This window comes from Protopterus annectens, chromosome 12.part0, assembly GCF_019279795.1.
Source record: "Protopterus annectens isolate FY-2018-M chromosome 12.part0, PAN1.0, whole genome shotgun sequence".
Classification (NCBI taxonomy): domain Eukaryota; kingdom Metazoa; phylum Chordata; order Ceratodontiformes; family Protopteridae; genus Protopterus; species Protopterus annectens.
In genome coordinates, this window is record NC_056746.1 from 1,083,067,561 (window position 1) to 1,083,090,103 (window position 22,543).

Below are 22,543 nucleotides of genomic sequence, written 5' to 3' on the forward strand. Positions count from 1 at the left end.
AGTGTACATCTTTTTACTCAGTCTAGCCATGGTTTTACTGTCCTTGTATGTGGGCAGGAGAGAGGAAGAAGGTACCAGTCTAGACTGTCTGTCAGGAGCTACAGCAATGACAGTTGGATCTGCCAGTGGAGGTTTTACCAGGGATGTTTGGTCATCAGGTACCTTATAAAACTGTGTGGTCTTTTAGGGGCTGGAGGCTGTGAGTCTGGGTTCTTACAAACAGAGTTAAATGCATCCAGGAAGGCTGGAAGCACAGGAGGTATAGCCGAAGGAGAGGGAGACTCAAGTTGCAGAAGTTCAAAACACCTCTTCTGTGTGTCAGACATCAGGGTAGTGTCCCACTTGAAGTACTCCATTTTAGTTATGGTTTCCCCAAAAGTTAAATCTTCAGGTGGGGAGTCCCTTTCAATGGAGTCTTCGTCTAGGGAATGGTAGTCCACAGGGGAAGCAATTTGAGACGCACAAGAGACTGATTCCTCCGAGGAGGAATCAGACTGATATTGCTGTTGTTCTCACTCTTGGGTAGTGGGAAGGTGGGGAGAAGAGGCAGAGGCTGAGCGACGGCTGAGCACAGGGATGGAGGAAGGTATTGGGCCTGTGGGCCTAAGGGCCATGAAGGCCTGCATAAGAGAGTTTGTAAAAGACTGCCAATCTGGCTGTGCTTCAGGAGAAGTGATACGTTTTGTCTTCTGTTTTTTCTTGGAAGGCGTAGACTTTGGGGACGGCCTAGGAATTGAGGCCCGGCCTGCAGTAGGAGAGGACTCAATCGGTCGGCCAACAAGAGGTTCCCCCTCAACGTCAGTTGGGGCCGACGTCTAAATAATCTCAGTGGATGTGCTTTCCATGGCTGCAGAAACGGCTTCCTCAACAGGAACTGTCGAAGCTGATGGTGAAATTGAGCATTCCTCTGCCCCTATATCGGAAACTGGCAGGACGCCCAACAGTGGAGTGGCAGTAGGAATAGGCCTGGGAACCTTGGCCTTCTTCCTGGGTGGTTGGGGTTGGGTGGTAGACTCAGGGTCCATCCTAAGGGCTAGGCATTTCAGACGCTGGTTCTCGAGATATAAATTTAATGCAGCCAAATGACTGTGAACCGTTTTGGGCACAAAGGACTGGCAAATGGAACACTATGTATGGTCGTGTTCCTTACCTAGACAAGATACGCACCTATCATGGGCATCTTTGTGCAGTATCTGATGGCCGCAATTACATTTGCCTTTTTTAGCTGACATCGGCCAAGACACTATAGCAAACCAAGCACAAGCAACGTTATTGAAAAGCAAACAAAAAATCCCAACGGGGTACTTATCTTTTCGAAATAATCGCAAGTAGGAGCTGAACGATCAAAGTGACGTCATCTGCGGCTGAAAAGTTCGGGGGTCTGTGTGTGCAGACCTCACATTTAAGTTCCCTGATTTGTGGCCCTACGTGTGACGTCCCATACACCTACAGCAGCCAGGCTTAAGCTTTTGTATAGGAGCTGACATCAGATCGCCTGAGGTGGAAAATCCCACACCATGAATACTGCAATATTGGAATAGAAGGACACTGTAACTTACCATTCTATCTCCATGCATCTTCTGGTATCTTCCTCATCTTCATCTGACTATCCTACCCTCTCTACCACTTTACATAACCTCTTCCTATCACCTCCCCCCCCCCATTTAAACTAATCTATCCTAATCTCTCTTCATCCTTTACAGTTACAATTAAACACGATTTTTACTTATTATTACCGTGACTTGCAAAAAGGACACTCTCCCGAACTGTATTTATTTATTTGGCATTTGTTGACTGGGATAGTCCGACTGAGCTTGCGCCCTTTCTCAGCAGAGGCCTGGGGAGAACAGCTCCACAGTACAATTTACACAGGTGGTAAATTCACAATACAAATTATACAAGTAAAAATTCACATTTCAAGTTAATCAAGACAAAAAAATTTAACAAGAATAAAATTAAATATAATAAATATGATGAAAGTATATACATAAAAGGTTAAGCAGAAGACCAATAGCAGTTCAAGTAAGAGATCTCAGTAAAAGAGGCATTTCAAGATAAGTAATTAGTATTGAGGAGGTAGGGAAGAGCAATGTTGCAAAAATGCAATTTGTTATTGGTGGAGTAGAGTGAGAAACAAAGCGGTTCGTTAAGGAAGTTACAGTGTGAGGCGAAATAAGAGAGAAGGATAGAAGAAAGGAAGGAAAATAGTGTCAGATTACAGGGGTCAGGAATATGGAGGGGTATGCAGAGCAGTAGTTGTTTAGCACTGATATACACAGAAGGTTAGAATAGATACTATGATTGTGAGAAAGGAAGAAAGGTGATGGAGGGAGAGAAGATTAGAGGAGGAAAGAGGTAATGGTATTTGCTTTTTCTCATTTTTCTCTTTGTAACATATTTTTTGCTGTGCCTTACAATATTGTTGATTATTTCTGAAATGTATAATTTCAACTGTTTTTTATGCAATGTCTTTAATTTTTTTTTCTCTATTAAATGGAGCTTTTCTCCTGCGGCCTCCTTTGAAAATGGGCACTTGTGACCCATTCAGACTTTCTGGTAAACAAACATCAATCAATAACTAACTAAATAACTTTAGGGAAAAAACTCAATTATGGCAATACAACAAAAGGTTACCAAAAGAAAGTGAAATAGAACAGGATAATTTGTTGCTAAATAAAGCCACAATAGAGAATCGTAAAAAGGGAAAGAATTTATAGCATGGAGAGACAACAAAAAAGCATATGACAACATCCCACATTCATGGATAAAGGAGTGTGTATAGATATACAAGATACACCACATACTGATGAACTGCATTACAGAGACTATTAAATAGTGGCAATCCACTTTGCAGTTGAGCCATAACAAAGGGCAAATTATCCCATGGATAAAAATTCAAGGGGGGATATTACATGGTGATTCTTTGTCATTGCTGCTGTTTTGCACGTAACCCATTAAGCAGTTTACTTAACACATTAGACTATACAATTTGGCTCCCAAAAACCAACCTGGTTTAATAATTTCTCATCTATTTTTTTTTGGATAACTTAAAAGTGTATAGTTCATCAGATAAGGAGTTGAAAGTACAACCACAAATGGTTAAAACTTTCTCAGATGATATAAGAATGATGTTTGGTTATGATAGATTTAAAACAAGAAAGCTGCAACACCAAGAAAATATCAATATGGGACAGGAATGTGATATAAAGGAACTTGAGCAGGAGGGAGTGCATAACTATTTGGGAAACAGATGAAGGATCAACAATAAAAGATGAGCTAATGCTAATACTTCAGAAGACTAAAACAGATATTGAAAACTGCCTTAACATCTAGGAATAAAGTCCAAATTATAAATCAATTTTCTCTTCCTTTTTTAACTTACAGTTTTGGTGTGATCGACTGGCCACAAAAATTACTGGATCAACTGGACATGAAATAAAGAAAAAAAATTCAAATGATATATACTTATTTATTTTATATCTGGTTACCGAAAAGGTCCAACTGGACATGTGTTCTTTTTCAGCGGAGGCCCATGGAGAAAAGCTCCACATTAACATTTGCACAAACAATAATAAACATATGGTTTGGATTCACACATTACAGTATAACTTAACAGTACACTCTTGACATGAAGTGATTCTTTGGCATATGAAGTTCATTATTATAGCAATCACCTGGTTTGAATACACACAGAAGTACAGTAATGACAAATACTTACAAGTAGCACAGTAATGTTAAATATCCTAATAAACAGGAAGATAATTTAGCATATGGCTTAACATTATAAAATCTCATGTACAAATTTTGCATTCAACATGTACACTGACAAATACACATGGTAGTTCAGTAAAGACAAAATCCTACTGATTAGTATGTGGCATAACAATATGTGATGTCATTAACAACTACTACTTTTAATAGCTACTAGTATTGCATTTCAGCATCTGCCAGTCAGTAAAACAACTGTGTGGTACAGGTGGGGAAAAATTATAAGAGATGTGAGGAGAACAGAACTATGGAATGGAAGGGGATTGATAGATATAAAGGTAAGGGAATAGAGTGTGAGAGGGGTGGGTACTAGTATTAACCTGGACTGCTGCAGTTGCAGAGCCAAGAGTCCATCATATGGGTTTTTAGGGACTTTTTAAATTTATTTGTGGAGGATATGGCTGTGATGAAAGTATGAAGTTTATTCCACTGCTTGGCTTAGAGGGATGAGCCAGCGGCATTGTTCTTTAAATACTTTGAGGAGTAGTTTGTTGTTACAGCAGAGATTTCTGGTGCAGGAGTAAGGTATTATTAGGTCTTGAAGTGAAGTTTTTTTTTTAGGGATGACATATAATTTTATGTGACAAGAGTAGTTGATTATATCGAAGTAGATGAGGACGTTCCAACCATTTGAGCTGTTTGAGTGCTAGACAATGGCGAGATCTGTAGGAGCTGTTGGTGGCAAATTTGACAATTTTACTATAGTAGGTTTGTAGATTGGTTAATTCTGATTTTCTAAGGTTGGTGAGGATTGGGGAAGCGTACAATAGTGTGGAGATAAGATGTGTAAGTGCAAGTGTGGCCCTAGTAGTGTTTGTTAGGAACTGTTTGTTTCTATATAGAGTACCTAGTTTTTTATGGACTTTCTTTATTGTGAGAGTGATATGGATGTCAAATCTCATGTTACTATCAATCACAACCCCAAGTAGTTTTGTGTGGGTAAACAGGAGATATGATAGTTTTGTTCTGGGATAAGATGTTAAAAGAAAGGTCGGGATTGTTATGTTGTGTGGGTTGGAAGATGACATGTTTTGTTTTGTTTGGGTTGAGTATTAGCTGGTGGTCAGCCATGATTTCACAGAGAGAAAGGATGCTCGAGTTTGTTGGTGTAGTTCCTAGGGGGAGAAGGAGGCACAGATTAATGCAGTTATCTGCATACTGGATGACTAAGGAGTGGAGAGTAGAGAAGTAAAGATTATTCGTGAATACAGTAAACAACAGAGGTCCAAGAATGGAGCCCTGTGGAACACCTGCTCTTACTGGGAACAGAGGTGATAGCTGTTGGCCCCACTTTACCGCCTGCTGTCTCCGTTAGGTAATTATGAAACCATATGTATGCCAAAATTATATATTCCTCACTCTGAAGGGGGTACGGGCCTCCTTGAAATTGATTACATGTACAGCCCTGCAATCATGGGTCTAAATACATATTTACTTACCTCTTCAGATACAAAAATAGTGAAAGTTTTAAAACATGAGGAAAAGAAGTCTAAGATGACATCTTTGCTTTGTTTAGCAGAAGCATTTCTGTGTCAAGTGGAAATGAAAATTAAACCATTAGTAGTCAAAAATGAGACAGCAACTGAATGTGCTAAAAACAGAAGAAAGAATATAAGAAAATAGATGCAAAGGTAAAAAAAATGCGGAATATTCATAAATATAGTAGAAGGTACAGATATCTCTGTGAACAACCTTATGTCAGTCAAAATTTGATGCAGGAATGATTAAGGAGAGGTGAACTGAAACCAAAAGATGAAAGGTTAATAATGGTGGCCCTGGATAGTGGACTTTACAAAATCCATTGAAGAGGTGGGAGAAACAGACAAATACAGGTTCTGTTAAAAAAAAAAAAAAAAAAAAAAAAAAGAATTGAAAACAGTCACACATCTTGTTACTGAGTGTTACACACTCATGGCAGAGGGCCTACATACTGAAAGGCACAATAATGTGGCAATACTATTGCATTGAGAATTGTGCAATCACCACAACATAGACATAGCTGATAAGAATTGGAAACATGAACCACAAAGCATTAAAAAGAATGATGAAATGTATATCCCATGGGATCATTCATTACTAAACAGTTCAAAAAATAAATGCGAAAAGGCAAAAGTAGCAATGAGCACTGAAACTGCTACCCCCCAGTGCATACAATATCTTCTGTACAGAGAGACAAAAAGTCATAAAATAACAGGATTTGCAAGCAGAAATGATAGTAGTGTAGAAGAAAGATACTCAGACAGTTTTGGTAGTAGTAGGAACAATGGGGTCTACTAAAAAGCATTTTACAGTAACAGATAAGATGTACTGTGCTACCAATACATGTAACCCCATATAAATGACAAGAGGCGGCAATCCTGGGCACATTGCGGTTGCTGTGAAGAGCACTCCTGGCAAACAAAGACTGGGACAATACTAATTTCATGAATTCTAATAGTACTCTGACCATTCCCATCACAGTATTAGAAATCCAACAGACTGCAAGAAATGTCACCACAAGAATGCAGATTAATAAAGGAGAAGAAAGGAAGAAGTGCAATGTCATCATGGAAGTACTGAACAAAAAAAAAAAAAAAACAGCTAAGAAAAATAAATATCACTATTAGAACACAAAGGGGAACAGATCAACAGAAATTCTTAGAAAAACTTAATATGGTAAAAGCAATACACACCAAAACATATCAGGACTTATTGCATACTACCTCAAGTAAAAAACTAAAAGTATCATTAAAAGCAGAAAAAGTAGAAAAAACAAACTCAGAATGTATACAAACCTAAATAAAAGTAAAGTACAAATCAAGCAATTCAATGACAATCCACAACGGTTTCATACAGAGAACTGGGAAACAAAGCAAAATAATAGTAACTCCACCGAAATCAATGCATTTTGGGGAAGTATTTATGAAGACCCTTTGGAACAAAAGGATGTCAAATGGACAGAAGATTGAAAAGTAGTATGAAGATCTAACAGAGAAAATATGAAATGGGATAAAGTAACATTTAGAGAAATTGAGACAAAAATAACAGGGCTCCTAAATAGAAAAGCCCAGGTCCAGATGCAGTATCTTCTCTGCATAAAGATTTAGGCTAATTAAAATTATATGAAAAGACTGTGACCTGGTTAATACCAGGAGAAAAATTAACAGTGAACCTGCAAGCCATCCAGATATCTATAGGCCAATTAACTGGCCTTCTGACAACATAAAAACAATATTCTGGAATTGATGCAGTGTGTGCAGTCACTTAGAAAGAAAGAAAAAATGAAAAAAAGCCCACAACAATGGCAATAGAACAAAAAGAGTATTGAACAAAGTGTCATTTATTGTTAAAACATAACAGAAGAGATGTAAAAAAAAATAGGCAGAACCTAAGTATGGCATGGACGGATTACAAATAAAAATCTGACTCTATTCCACATTCATGTATTACGGAATGATTACAGAAATACAAGATGCCCCTAGATTATCACTTATACGGCAGAGTCATGACAAGGAGAAGTTATCATTACAGGGATAAAATCCTAAAGGGGACATTCCAGAATGATTCTTTGACATTTCTGTTATGTCTTTTTCTTTTATCCCATCAGACTGTTTACTTAACAGACGACACTATGGTTACAGCTTAACTTCCGGAAGCTAACCTTGTTCAACAATATCTACTTTTTTATGGATGACTTAAACAAGCATCTGAAAGCACAGCTACAAATGGCTAGAACTTTCTCAGACAATATAAGAGTGATACTTAGCCTTGATAAATGTAAAAAAGCAATTTTTTTATCAGGAAAGCTACAGCACTAAAAACATATCAACCTGGAAAAGGAATGTGATGTAAAGGAACTTGAATAGGAGGGTGTGTATAAAAACTAGTGAAGAGATGAAGGGCGAGCAGTAAAACATGAACAAGTGGAAAGCAGTTTTAGTACTTAATAAATAAGCACTTACCCAGGCATGTCTAAGGGTCAGCTCCCAGTGATTTCTCCTGTCTACCTGATGAATCTGGGCATCTTGGGGCAATGGAGCAATTGCCTCGTACACAGACAACCCTCTCCTCCTACCAGCCAACACTACAACCTGTGAGAGATGCACTTATATAGCCAAACTGGAAGCAAAGCTCTCTTCACCCAAGACTGGACTAGACAGTCAAGAGGAGAGGGTAAACACTTGCACCACACCACACTCATCACATAGTCCCTCAAAACCTACACCACCAAAACACACACATAGAAACACAAAACATACACCTACATTCACGGAGGCTCTCAATAAAAACCTGCCCAAGCATCAGGGACATCCAAAGCATAAACGCAAGCAAACTCCACCCCCCAACACAACCCAAATGACACGTAGCCCACAAACTCAGTGTGCCACTCAACCACAGCCCATAAGGCATAACAACACACCCAACACTCTAGCCACAGGTGACTCTATAGTCAGGCACACTGATGTTCCACTCACTAGACTAAACAAGGAGAAAGTTACTGTCAGCTGCCTGTCAGGTGCCAGGATCCGCCACATAACGCATGCACTCAGGTCACTCCACAATAAGTACAAATATGACACTGTCATTGTCCATGTTGGTGTGAATGACCTAAGATGTACCTCCCTGGACTACATGAAGAGAGACATGGAGGAACTCTCCGATCTTGTATCCCAGGCAGGTATGACCCTAACCCTGAGTAGCATCCTGCCATCACCCAGAATGATACCACAGTACAAGGACAAAATGACGGACTTCAACAATTGGCTAAGCTTCTGGTGTCCTTCTAAGGGGATCCAGTATTTGTCTGCCTGGGACGACATGATCAACAGTCCACGATGCTTTGCCAGAGATGCCCTGCACCTGTCGCCCTTAGGATTCCGGGTACTGGCTAAGGCTCTTGCCACCCCTATAGTGCCATTTTTAGGCAAGGTTCAAATGACAAATTCACCACCGTAACAGGTACAAGCAAGCAAAATCTGAGGGTAATGCTACTCAATGCTAGAAGTCTAAACCTCAAAATGCACTCACTCGAGGCACTCCTTAAAATGGAGAACATTGACATCTGTGCAGTGACAGAGACCTGGTTCAAAGCTCCAAAGAGCAACCCTGCATTACCAGGCTTCAATTCATTCCACACCTTTCAGCCACCTAACCCAGAAAGAAGCACTAAAGGCGGAGGAGTGTCCATATTCATTAAGGATATCCACATCTCCAGGCTAGTTGCACAGCATAATGCATCCGAGATTATCCAAGTGCAACTAACTCTGGGCAAGAACGCAATCCAAATTGTAGCTTGCTACAGACCCCCCACCATGCCCCAGGATTCACACTCATTTCTTGATACAGTGGAAAGTATTAGGGTACAACCCAACACCCTAATAATGGGTGATTTCAACTACCCACCATTAACTGGGAAAACTACTCATGTACCAACTCTTTCGCTCAACGTTTTCTAGAATTCATAAATTCCAACGCCTTGGATCAACTCATTCACACCCCCACCAGGGGCAGCAATAGCCTGGACCTGGTCATTACCAACATGGGAAACCGGTGTTCCACACCAGAGGTCAATTCCTCGTTGGTCAGATCCGACCACAAGCTAATCAGCCTAGACATCCACATCCCACCCCCAATTAGGGAAACCATCGTAAAAAACATCTCCAAAGCCAACTTCAATTTCTTAAGACAGAAGTGGCAAACTTCATGACACCCATGCAGACGGACAATAGAGGTATGACTGCCGAATCCTACACAAATGCACTTTATAAGCACTTACACGAGTGCATGGATCATGCTATCCCTAATAGAACCAAGATGTTATCCTCCAAAAAAAGGAAGCCAATCTGGTGGCCCTCTGCCATAAACAAACTCTACAACAGAAGAAAGAAACTGTTGCAAAAAAGAGTAAAATCCCATGACAACTCCCTGGTCAACCTCAGTAAGAAGCTGAGATCCCTCATAAAATCCTCCAAAGCTAGTTACGAAAACAAAATTGCCACTGACTCTAAAGACAACCACAAAGCATTCTATAGCTATGTCAAGAATCTAAATGGGAACACTCAGATCTGCTGTGAGTTACAGCACAATGGCACTATATATACAGAACCAACTGATATTGCCATCATCCTAACAGATAGGTTCAGTGCTAACTTTACCCCCTCTCACCCCCTACAGGGCCCATCTCTATAACGGAAGAATGCAAAGTTCCTATAATCACGGCTGCACAGGTAAAAAAACACAATCTCCAAAGCCAAGAACACAGCATCCATGGGACCTGACAATATCCCAGGCTGCATTCTACATGAACTACAGAATGAATTGGCACGCTACCTAAGTACCATGTTCAATCTTAGCCTTACCTCAGGCTTTGTTACCCACTGAATGGTGCACCGCGGTGGTTATCCCACTCCACAAAGGGGGGAGCCATGACAGACCCTGGGAACTACCGCCCCATTAGCCTGATGAGCCTGGTCTGCAAGGCCATGGAACGTATCATCGTGGAACTCATAAACAAAGACATTGGTAATCTCCAAACTCTGGACCCTACCCAGTTTGGATTTGTAAAAGGCAGATCATGTCTCCTAAACCTGATTGACTTCTTTGAAGCAGTCACCAAAGCCATAGAGGAGGGTAAAATGGTTCACACAGCTTATCTAGATCTCACCAAGGCTTTCGACACCATCCCCCACTCTGGAATTACAGATAAGCTCACTAAACTAGGTATAAATCCCTATGTCACAAGATGGGTTGCCAACTGTCTCACGGACAGAACCCACACTGTGAAAGTAGCGGATTCCAAATCCGATATCAGACCAGTGACAAGTGGAGTACCACAGGGTTCATTCCTGGGTCCTCTCCTGTTTGGTATCTACTTCTCTGAAGTGCAGGCCAACATAGAAGGTCTTTGGCTAACAAAGTTTGCAGATAACTGCAAACTAGGAGCCATAATCGAAACTCCTAACGATGTGGACAAACTACAAAAGGGCCTCACTGAGACAGATACCTGGTGTCAAAGCTATGGCCTGAAGCTCAATGTCAATGTCAATAAGTGTATTGTCATCCCCTATGGTAAAAACTCTGTACCCATGAACTACCACATAGCTGCCGAAAATTTGATAAGAGACCTTGGGACACAGGTGGACAGTAGTCTCTCCTTTGATAATCACATCACCACAGTGGTCAGGAAATCCTTCTATGTGGCTCATCTTATCAGAAAAGGATTCTCATTCAGAAAAAAAGAGGTCACTGTTCCCCTCTACTCATCACTCATTAGACCCATTATAGAGTACAACGCCCCTTTTGGTATGTACCTCACAAGACATGTACAACAACTGGAAAGACCACAGAAATACCTCACAAAGAGGACTACTGGCCTCAAACAGATGCCCTATGCAGACCATCTCAAAAAACTACAGCTTTACTCCATCACATATCACCTGCTCAGGGGTGATCTCTGCCTAACATACAAATCTATGTCAAACACAGAGCTGTTGGACATGCTCCACTTCAAGAAATCCCAATCCCTCCGAGCTACACGCTCTAGGGACCTAAACCTAGTCACCACAATAAACAGAACATGCTGGAGGGATAGATTCCTGTCCCAGAGACTTCCCATACTCTGGAACAGACTACCTATCTATGTCAAACAGAGCTCCTCATAAGCACTCTTCAAGAAAAATCTTGATGATTGGATGGGAAATGGGAAATTCACCCCGGGGATCATTTCTGTGGCTTTGCTCGACAGGGGCACAGGAAAATAATTTTCTTGGGTGGCGAAAGCCAGGGTACATTTTTTGGCTAGGCTTGTATGGGCCCTAGGGCCAATAGCCTAGTACCTACCTATGAACATATGAAGACTAAAACTAATACTGAAAAATACCTTGGCATCTAGGAAGATAGTTCAAGCTATAAATCAGCTTGCTCTTTTCCTGTTCTGATGTATATACAGCTTTAGTATGACTGACTGACCCCAGAAAGCAATGGATCAGCTGGACAAGAAAACAAAAAAAAAAATGTTTCAAGCTTATTGAATTACAAATACAAAAACAGCTCATAGGAAGATTAAATAGGCCTCTGAATGAAGGAGGTATGTGCCTCGACATGTACAGGTCTGCAATTGTGGGACTACATATATATTTTCTGAACTCATCAGATGAGAGCACAACATTTCTAAATTACAGAAAAACTAAGTCTTAAGACAACATCTTTGGTCAGAGTAACAAACATTTCAGAAAGGAGTGGGAATGGAAATCAAACCAGAAGTAGCGAAGAATCAAAAAGCAACAGAAAGTGCAAGCAGAAATAAACAGGACCAGAACAAAAGGAAAGAAAACTGGAAAGCCCACAACTAAAATGGCAAGTATATAGGACAGCTGAAACAACCAAATGTTGATCAAGATTTGCTATATGAATGGTTAATTTAAACCAAAAGGTGAAAGGCTAATAACTTCAGCTGAAGATACAGGGCTAGGTACATGTTAGTTCACAAAGTAAATAGAGAGAGATACAGACAAACACAGATTCTATAATACATAACTAGAAACAGTTGCAAGTTCCGCTGCTGGCTGTGACATACTCATGGCTGTATACTGAAAGGCACAGCAATATGACAAGACTACTGCACTCAGGATTGTGCAAACAATGGAACAAAGAAGTAGATGAAAAGCAATGGAAATGTGGCCCACAAAGCAATATTGAAAATTAAGACACTTTGATCATATAGGATTGGATGGGAGAAAGGAAATTCACCCCAGGGATCACGTCAGTCGCCCTGCTAGACAGGGGTCCAGGGAAGTAAATAGTGTGGGAAGAAATAGCCAGGGAATTGTTATGGCTAGGCTTGTATAGGCCCTAGGGCTGATAGCCTAGTACCAACCTATGAACCTATATAGAATCATCTGATATCTAATTAAAAAGAAAACAGAAGCAAGAAAACCATATATAGCAGTCAAACAAAACAGGATAAAAGTATCATTAATAACTGAAACGACTACAGCCAGTGAAAACGGGGTCCTACACAATGACAGGCACAGTCAGAAGATACCAAGATATGTAAGCAGAAATTAGAGACATACAGAGACAGTTCCTTTAGTAGAAACAAGCAACAGGACTAATCAAAAGCAATTTTCAAGTGCATTTAAATATTCTACCAACACATGAAAGCTCCATATGAAGTGTAGCAGGAGACAATTCTAAGTACTTTATGAGTGCTGAGAACAATGTGTGTGTGTCTTTCGGCTTTTCCCGGTTAGGGGTCGCCACAGCGGAACTCCGGTCCGCTAATGATTGGCAGTAGAGTTTTACATGCTGGCTTGCCGGGCCTAACGCACAACCTTCAACGAAGGAACGCCCATTCACGCATGTCATCACACAGTAGACGCTTTAACTGAGAATCGAACGGGCAACGTCTAACTGTGAGGCAACAACGCTACCGCAGCACCATACTCTTGGCAAATACCAAAACCTGGATCAATACTAATTTACTGAACTCTTACTGTACTATAACTTAAGAATGGGTTTAATTTCTGTCACAATATTAGAAACACAAAATGTTTGGAAGAAAAGAAATAAAGAAATTTTATTTAATAAATAATAAACGTTATTTCCTTGTTTTTTAACATAGTATTTCATAATTTCTTTTTGATTAGTCTCCTGGAACCCAAAGCAAAGCTGCCTAATGGATGTGAAGACCTCTGCTAATCCCTCTGATTTGAGATTTAAATAAGTAAAGCATAGACAGTCGCACAAACTCTAGGCACATCTCTCAAGAGCAGGAGAATTCATTCTAACCTGCAAGAGGTCTTCCCCACAGCTTACACTTGCTATATTTATCTATTAGAAATGGAGTTGAGCTGAAAGAGCAACTATAATTCATAAAAGTGTTTTACATAACATAAATATTTAAATACAAATGATCAAAATTACCATACTGTGAAGTGTTTGTATGAAGTACACAAAGCATTTTTAAGTAATTCACAACTGTATTTAATATTTAAATATGCAGTTATGTAAAGAAGATTACTTCCACAAACCCTAAAAAGGAAAATGAAGAGTTTCTTAACATTACTGGAGGTCTTATAGAATGTTATCTTTTCTGCAACTTTATATTCATGAACATTTTTATTTTTCTATTAAGAGAACACAACAGACCATTTTTCTGGCACTTGGCTTAAGAGGATTAAGGAGCTGTTAACAAGTTACTTCCTGTGGATCAGTGGTCCAAAGGTTTGATTTCCTCAGCCTTCATTGCCTGTGTGTGTGATTTGCAGCAAGACACCACCCCCAGGCCGTGTGTGAAAAAGGTCCATGGAGACCAGCACTCTACCTCGGAAAACAAACAAAATAAAATAAATAAAGAGCAAACTTTCACTTATGTGACACTCTAGAAATACTTGCAGATGGAATTCCAATATTAAACCCACATTTAGTGAATTTGTATTACTAGGAATTCAACTGTCACTCCATGACTAAATATAACAAAAAAAAAAATGCGGGACTTTCCTTGTTTAATCTACAGAAACAGTTCATATAACAGCCAATAAATGTTCAAAGTGCCACAATTATTGCAGAACACAGCCTTCCCCATATGTGTATAAATATAAAATGTTTAAGAATTATTAACAACAACACAATAAGGTTCATTATTATTCAAAACCGAGAACGCTGATTGGATAGCTCAACCACAGAGTCCATATATTGAGCATATACAAACAGAAAAAAAAGTCTAGCTGCTGAATTAGCAATGAGAGGCCAGACTTTCTACTGTCATATGCTGAGGGACTGAGCAAATTATGAAAAAATCAGGTACATTCTGCAAAACTAAAGAAATTAGACACTTACCCTGTCCTCTTAAAATCTATTGATTTTTAAAAAGTTAAAAAAATAGCAATGGAGATTATCTTTTCTCTGTTCTCTCTTGCAGTGCAATTATGTATTCTGCAACTGTGGGAACATTTAGTCCCATATCCAAGTGCAGTACATAAACATACAGAAGACAATGCAGAAAACTGAAGTACTGTTACACAAAGGCATCATTTAAAAAATATAAGAAACTTTCTTAAATAATGTAATTTTATAATAGCAATAATCCACTCCTGTGCGTGGGGATATGGCTGCCTTTGTTTATTCACTCGGGCTTCGCTCTCGTGATCAAACTACACAAACCATGGTTAAATCCTGATATAACCCAAGTATCACCCATATTTACTTGTCTTCAGATTTCTTTTCATGTGTCACCCCAGATTTCCTGCTTTCTTTATTCTCATGACTCTCTTGATGAGCAACTCCATTCCATTTCTTCATGTTGGTAAGGAGTTTGTTCTGGACGTATGAAACAGGTTCTTCTACAGTACTGAATGTCACAGTGGTATTTGTAAAGAAAAAAATAATATTTTAAGCCTGATTGGATACAACATATTTTCAAATTATTTTTCTTTAAAGCTTTACAACAAAGGCCAGCATGCCTTTCCTTTTCCATTGCTTACACTGAATAGTCATCAAATACAATGCTATTAATTCTGGCTCGAAGGTTAGAGCAAGCAGTGCTTAATATTAGCTCTTTGTTGAAACATGATGGAAATTTGAAATTATTGACCTTGGATAGACTCCTGCATTGGTAGGGGGTTTAAGAAGTGACCAGTGTTGTTCTTTCTGATTCATTTGAAAAGCTTTCCTGAACGTTTAATAATTTCGGTACTCATGCTGTTAATAAGTAAATATACTCCCACGTTCCACTGTCGTTTCTGAAACTTCATATACTTCATGTGACTTATTCTTTCTCCTTTTTAAGTCCTCTAGCTAGTTTCCATGTGTTTTTAAAAGACAATCATTTTATAATTCTTCCTCCTCTACTCTTCCATCCACATCAGATAATAAAATCTTTACATTATTCATTTGCAGTCCCTGTTTCTGTACTATATTTTTCAATATTTCAGTTTAATGAGTCAATGTTTGTAGAAGTCCTGTCCACTTGTAAAGCCAGTTCTTGTGCTGTAGTTAACACTTGCTGCAGGCCTTGTTTTAAAGAAGCTTCTTGTAGAAAAGCTCTGGAAGTATTCATTTTGATAGTGATCAAAGTGAATTGCTTAAAGAAAGAACTGAGATAACTGTTAAGCCATTATTTTCAAGTTCTGATGAAGATTTAGCACAGTAAAGGGCTGAGAATGTTGCATTTTTTCCTTTCAGATGATTAGTTTCCACTCAGACAAAATATTCTTATGCCTGCATAGGATATGTAGAGAGATCTCACAGTTTGGCAATTTTGGAAGACATCTATTGTATTTTCTCTTTTGTGGAACTATTTTTCAGGCTCCTTGCTGCAATTCATTAAGTCTGCTTCCATTTAATATAGTCAACATAATTTCATCCTGTTCATGTTGTTTCTGCTCTAGAATCGGCAATACACTCTGACACTTTTAAACAATTACAACTGTTTAATTATCCCTGCAAAATTTCACAAATACAATATTTAAAGGAAAATAAATGGTATACAACTGAAAATCACTTATGAAATTTTCTTTGGTAACTGCCATCACTTGAATAGTACTATCATTTCTCCCTTTCCAGTTATAGAAATTAGGACCCCTGATCATTTCTTTCCAGAAATTTTAAGTGTTTCAAAGATTAAGATGTCAGTGCATTCTCCACTACTGGAATTCTCTAACCTGCGATACACAGATACACACACACATACATATAAGTATACCACATTTATATACATATATATATATATATATATATATATATATATATATATATATATATATAGCTATATATATATAATACACACACACACACATATACATATAAGTATGTAGGTATATACACACACAAAGTGTATATGTATATATTTATGTACACACACATATATATATATATATATATATATATATATATATAGCTATATATATATAATACACACACACACACACACACATATATATATATATATATATATATATGTATATATATGTATGTATATATATATATATATATATATATATATATATATATATATGTATGTATATATATATACATACACACAATTATATTTCAGATTTCTCTCTATAACATGTTCCCGTGCCATGCAACACATCGTGCGACGAGCACCCACTAGCGCTTGTTGTTTCTGTAGTGGTTATGGTTTTGCAAGGTTAGGTTGCTAGCCCAGTGCCCAATTCTCCTCGAAGGATATACCACACACACTCACACACCACTCACATCTAGGGGCAATTTAGAGTGTCCAATCCACCTACTATAGGTCCTTGCAATGTGGAAAGAAACTGGAGTACCAGGGGGAAACCCAAGCGAACATGGGGAAGACATGCAGACTTTGCAAAGAAGGCACCAGAGCTGAAAATGGAACTGGAGATCCTCTTGCTGTGAGGCAACAACACTAAGCACTGCACCACTGTGCTGCTCATACATATATATAGGTTTACAGTCAAAATGTTGAATGTAGGTTCAGCAAACATGGGAATGTCAAACATCAGAAGGCCGATTCCCATGTTGCCGAATGTTAAATTATCAACAGTTCATATCAGCAAATGCTACTGTGCATTCACTCATATAAGCTCGATGCAATTAATAGAGATCAGGGTACAGTGTGGATTGGGACATTCATCCCTTTCCTCACTGTAGTCCGATCTCGGAGATGGACTATATAGGTAGCAGGGGGTTTGGTGGGTGCAGCCCCCCACAGGAGGGTGCAGGGGGGCTTTCTCCCCTGCAAAAAGGTGATTTAAAGTGTAGGAGTGACACTTACCCGAGCTCCTATACTGACATCATATTCGATATTTGATGAAAATGTTGAATCTGCTGAATTCGTTCATCAGATACAACATTTTAACCTAAATAATATGCAGGGAATCAACCTTGCTGTTCGATGTTCAAAACGGTATTTTTTTAAATTTTCGAGATTTTGATAGTAAACCTATATACATACACACACACACACACACACACACACACACACACACACACACACACATACACACACACACACACACACACACACACACATATACACACACACACATATATATATATATATATTTTATTGGCATTTCGAATTAGCTTTGGTCGACCATTTAGATTGTCGAACCAAAATCCAGAATTCGTAGTACCGAAAAGTAAACCAAAGCAAAAATGAATACATCGACAACCTTGGTTCAATGTATTCGACGCAGCAAGAGATGACTTCACTCAGCTCCTGCTATGAACATTAATGTACCGTTAAACTATACAGTCAATGGTACGTTAATTCTACTACTTTGTCCGGGGGGGGGCTATGCCCCCTGCATATTAAATATACCAACTCCGAGATCGCACTACAGTGAGAAAATGGGCTAATTCCCTGTATATGTACATGAATGTGTGTGTATATATATATATATATATACATATATACACACACACACACACACACACACACACACACACACACACACACACGTATACATAAACACATACACACATACATACATATATATGACGGTGATGGAAATGAAGTGCCTGACCTGAGAAGGGTGGTAGGATGCACACTGTGGGACAGACAGAGAAATGAGGACATAACAGCAGAAGGCAAAGTAGCTCCAATTGCAGAAAAGATCTAAGTGAACAGATTACCGGGGTTCCGACATGCAGAAATGCAGAAGACAATCTAGTGAAGAAGATTTGCAACAGATGGGAAGAAGGAAAGAGGAAACAAGGACGTCCAGCAAAGAGGAGGATGGACTGTGTAAAGAAGATCATCGACAGTCTGGCATGAGTGTTGAAGAAGGCAGGAGTGTGGCAATGAATCGAGAGAGATGGTGACAGTTAACACGATACCCTGACTCCATGAAGAAAATGGGAAAAAGAGGGCTGATGATGACGATGATGATGGTGTGTGTGTGTGTGTATACATACATATACATACATGCACACACATATATACACACATAAATATACACACATAAATATACAAATACATACAGTAAACTCTCAGTTAACCAGAACTCAAGCAACTGCTAAAAAAAGTCAAAGAAATACAGTACAATTTTCATGTTTTGCACTTTCTGCCCCCCCCCCCCCCCGCAGAAACATACCTTACGTTTTCAGAGGTTTTAAAAAGAAGATAGGAATAAATTCCCTCTCTCCCCAACCTGAGAACAAGCCAAACTGAGCAAATAGTACACAGTACAGTACCATTCAGGCCTATTTTTAATAGAAAATCTCAAGCAACCAGAAACTACAGTTATCCAGCATCTACCAATCCCCATGGGTGCCGGTTAACTGAGAGTTTGCTGTATTTACATACATATACATACACACACACACACACATATAATATAATATAATATATATATATATATATATATATATATATATATATATATATATATATATATATACACACACACGCACACAAATACATATATATATATATTACACACAAAAAAATACATACCTATAAAATACATACCTATAGACGTGTACACACAAAGACGGTTCACCATCGTACAGTTAATAAAGACTGTGTTAAAAAACGATATTCTGAAATTTATATTATTTTGTGTGAATTACTTAACTGAGGCTTTCTAGAGTTTTAAAGTGCACACATTTCTTGTTCTTGAACACCTAAACTGAGAAAGATATTGCAAATTCAGAAAATCCATAGAAATGAAATTAGCCTACCCTTTAGGCCAATTGCTGCCTCCCCCATGCATAAAACTGTTACTATTTCCAGTTTTTTAGATGGACTTCTCAATCCTAACATGCAAAACAGCCAATTTTATTTTATGTTTTATGTTGGGCACTTTTGATGTAGTTTCCTTATACACCAACATTGAGCAGAAAGATGGTCTAGAGTTTGCTAGGCTGTATCTAGAGAAATGTTGGAAGCTAGATAAGATTTTTATCAACACTATTTGCATATTACTTGATACTGTTATCAAAAATAATTATTTTTTGTTTCACAGACCTATTCACCAACAGAATACTGGAGTGCCAATGGGGGCTAATGTAGCCCCCCGCTTTTGCCAATCTAGTCTTGTGTTGGTGGGAGTCGACTATTTTTTTTACCTTACCTTTATTTAAGTTTGTGAAATTTTATAAGGTACATAGATGAGCTGTTTTTCATTTGTGATGGAGATGAAAAACTGTTTGAAGATAATAGTTTTTATGTGCAGTTAATATTAAAAAATGACTGGAAACCGATCTTGTTAGAGTTAATAAAACGTTAAGCAACATTCTTGGGACCTTTCTTTGTGGCTCTTGCAATCGATGTAGATTCATTAACAATATCAGCTGTGTTGATTTTCCACATTTGAATTGTACCATTACTACAAAGGTGAGATACAACTGTTGTAGCTCCAACTTAATGTATTTAGCTATGTGCAGCAACTACTCACAATATTATACTGGGAAAAGAACTAGGAAATTAAGGTTTAGAATAAGGGAGCATAATAAAGCCATCAAAGTAAAGATTACACCAATATCTTAATGAAGCATAACTCAGGATGCTCGAACTTTAGGAAGTTTCACGTTTTAGTTTTAGAGCTGGTCAATAATATAAGGTTCACCAATGAGTACAATAATGTGTTGGAAACCAGGGCACATAAATGGCAACTCTTGCTTAGGTCCAATAAGTTCCCTGGCCTTAACATAAATGTTAATATTAAAAGTTTGTTGAAATTTACATTAGTGCAATAAATGTTTTTTATAACGGTGTGACAATATAATCATGTGATTTTAGTAATGGTAAATACGATCATGCCAATTACTTGTGATATTTACTGGTTAGTTTCAAATTTTGTCACAGTGAAAAGTGTCGTTGAACTCATTACAGCCGAGTGCAGTTACCTCCTACTGTGCCTCAAGGTATCAAATATTGCTTGCTTATATTTGCATTAATAACTTTAATAACTCCAAAACCATGCTATATATACGGTATCAGAATTTCTTATCTTGAAGCATACATGATGGCAAACACAACTGTATTGATATTTGACTTCTGTCAACGAGTATTTGCTAGAACTGTAAGGTGATAACTTCATGTTTTTAAAGGCTCAAGCCACACTCACTGGGAGTTAAAGATACACACTCAAAAGAACTGTACTGGAGGGAATGAGTTAATTGCATTTCTGATAAAGTTCCCGTCGCATTTACAAGAAGGAATGAAAGCTTTTTACTCTAATATTAAACTTTTATTCAGCTTCCTTTTTGTTGTGCATTCCTTTAAATCAGGGGTGGGCAAACCTTTTGATTCGTGGGCCACATTGAGTTCTAACATTTGACAAAGGGGCCGGAACAGGAGCAGATAGATGGCATGCTTTGAAAACATCACCTCATTGGGGGAAAAATACACATCTTGGGATATGGAGAAAACATGTGCTTTAATTTCCAATGAAAATGAAGAAAAGCATTACAATAAAATCTCTGACTTCGAAATGAGTCTTTAAACACTGAAAATCAAATAAATGACCATTTTATTTTAAAGCACTGAAAGTTCTGTTATCCTTCAGGATATCAACATCACTCTCCTCCTGACTTTCTTTTTTTTCAAAAACGGTAGGAGATGCAGATGTACTTGTCCTGTTCCTTTTATTCAGTTTGTTGCGCGGTGTCAAAAGTCAACAACGACCAGTGCAAGGACGAAACAGTTGCAGCAAGTCAGTCTGTGAAGCGTTATATTTGATCTGCGTGCACTGTTTATTTTAACAACGTGCGTATCACGGAGACACACACATTTTAATGGGAGCAGTGTTGTTGGTCTCCTTTTTTAGCCAGCGCATCAAAGTCTGGAGTTAGTTTTGTTGTGGCGATTCTCAGGATGGATCTGAGGAGTAGGTCTGTTAACTTGGATCTGTGGCTGGCTTTGTTGATGTTCATGACGCTGAAGGTCTATTCACACACGAAGGTAGAGCCGAACAAAGCCAACATTATCTGCGCTTTTAGCCTTAGATTTGGAAATGCGGCATCATTGAGTGAAGCATAGAAGTCATTTAGTTTCAGAGAGCTGAACTTCTCTTTTAAGGCAGGGTCGGACTGAAGGTCGATCAGTTCGAGCTGAAGCTCCTCTGGAGCTGTTTGAGTCTTGTGACAGAGGAAAGGGCACCAATTGAAGTGACTTGTCAATTTTGTGAAATCCAAAAACCGATGGCAGAATTCTCTGTGCAGTGCATCCAGTGACTCACTGTATTTCTTTACTTTTGCTCCGGCCTCTTTCAGCGTGGCTAGTCTAGGAAAATGAGTGAATGACTTGTTCAAAATCTGCCTGGAGAATAAAGCCAGCTTGGATTTGAAGGCATTCACGATTGTGTACATGTCATGCACAAACTGCTCCTTCCCCTGCAGTTTCACGTTGAGCTCATTCAAGTGTGAAAATACGTCCGTAGCAAACGCAAAGTCACACATCCAGCTGTTGTTGCTCAGCTCAGGAAATCCCCTGCCACTCCAAAAACACGCCAATCTCCTCTTTGAGCTCCCACACTCGTTGAAACACTTTGCCCAAACTCAACCAGCGGACACAGGAGTGATAAAGCAGGTCCTGGTGATCCGCATCAGTTTCCTCCAGGAACGCAATGAACTGACGGTGCTGAAGTCCCCGTGCGTGTATGAAGTTGACGAGTTTCACTACAGGATTCACAACATGATTCAGCTGTAACACCGATTGACATAGAGATTCCTGGTGGATGATGCAGTGGAGGAAAATGACATCCTGGTCAGGGTTTTCATCTTTCACTTTATTCTGGATTCTCCTCAGCAGGCCAAGCGTTTTCCCGTTAAATTCGGAGATCCATCTGTGGTGACGTTA

The 22,543-nt window shown here is 38.8% G+C and overlaps 1 protein-coding gene across 2 annotated transcripts in view; it reads right to left on the reverse strand.

Moving 5' to 3' along the window:
- LOC122816985 overlaps positions 1-22,543 on the reverse strand; it is a 596,328-nt gene that overhangs the window by 508,659 nt on the left and 65,126 nt on the right. The window contains exon 2 of one of the 2 annotated variants that reach the window (XM_044090095.1): positions 3,383-3,424. The exons of the other annotated variant lie outside the window; for it this stretch is intronic. Coding sequence (XP_043946030.1) covers positions 3,383-3,424 — 42 coding nt within the window. The remainder of the gene's footprint in view (positions 1-3,382; positions 3,425-22,543) is intronic. 2 annotated transcript variants of the gene reach the window in all.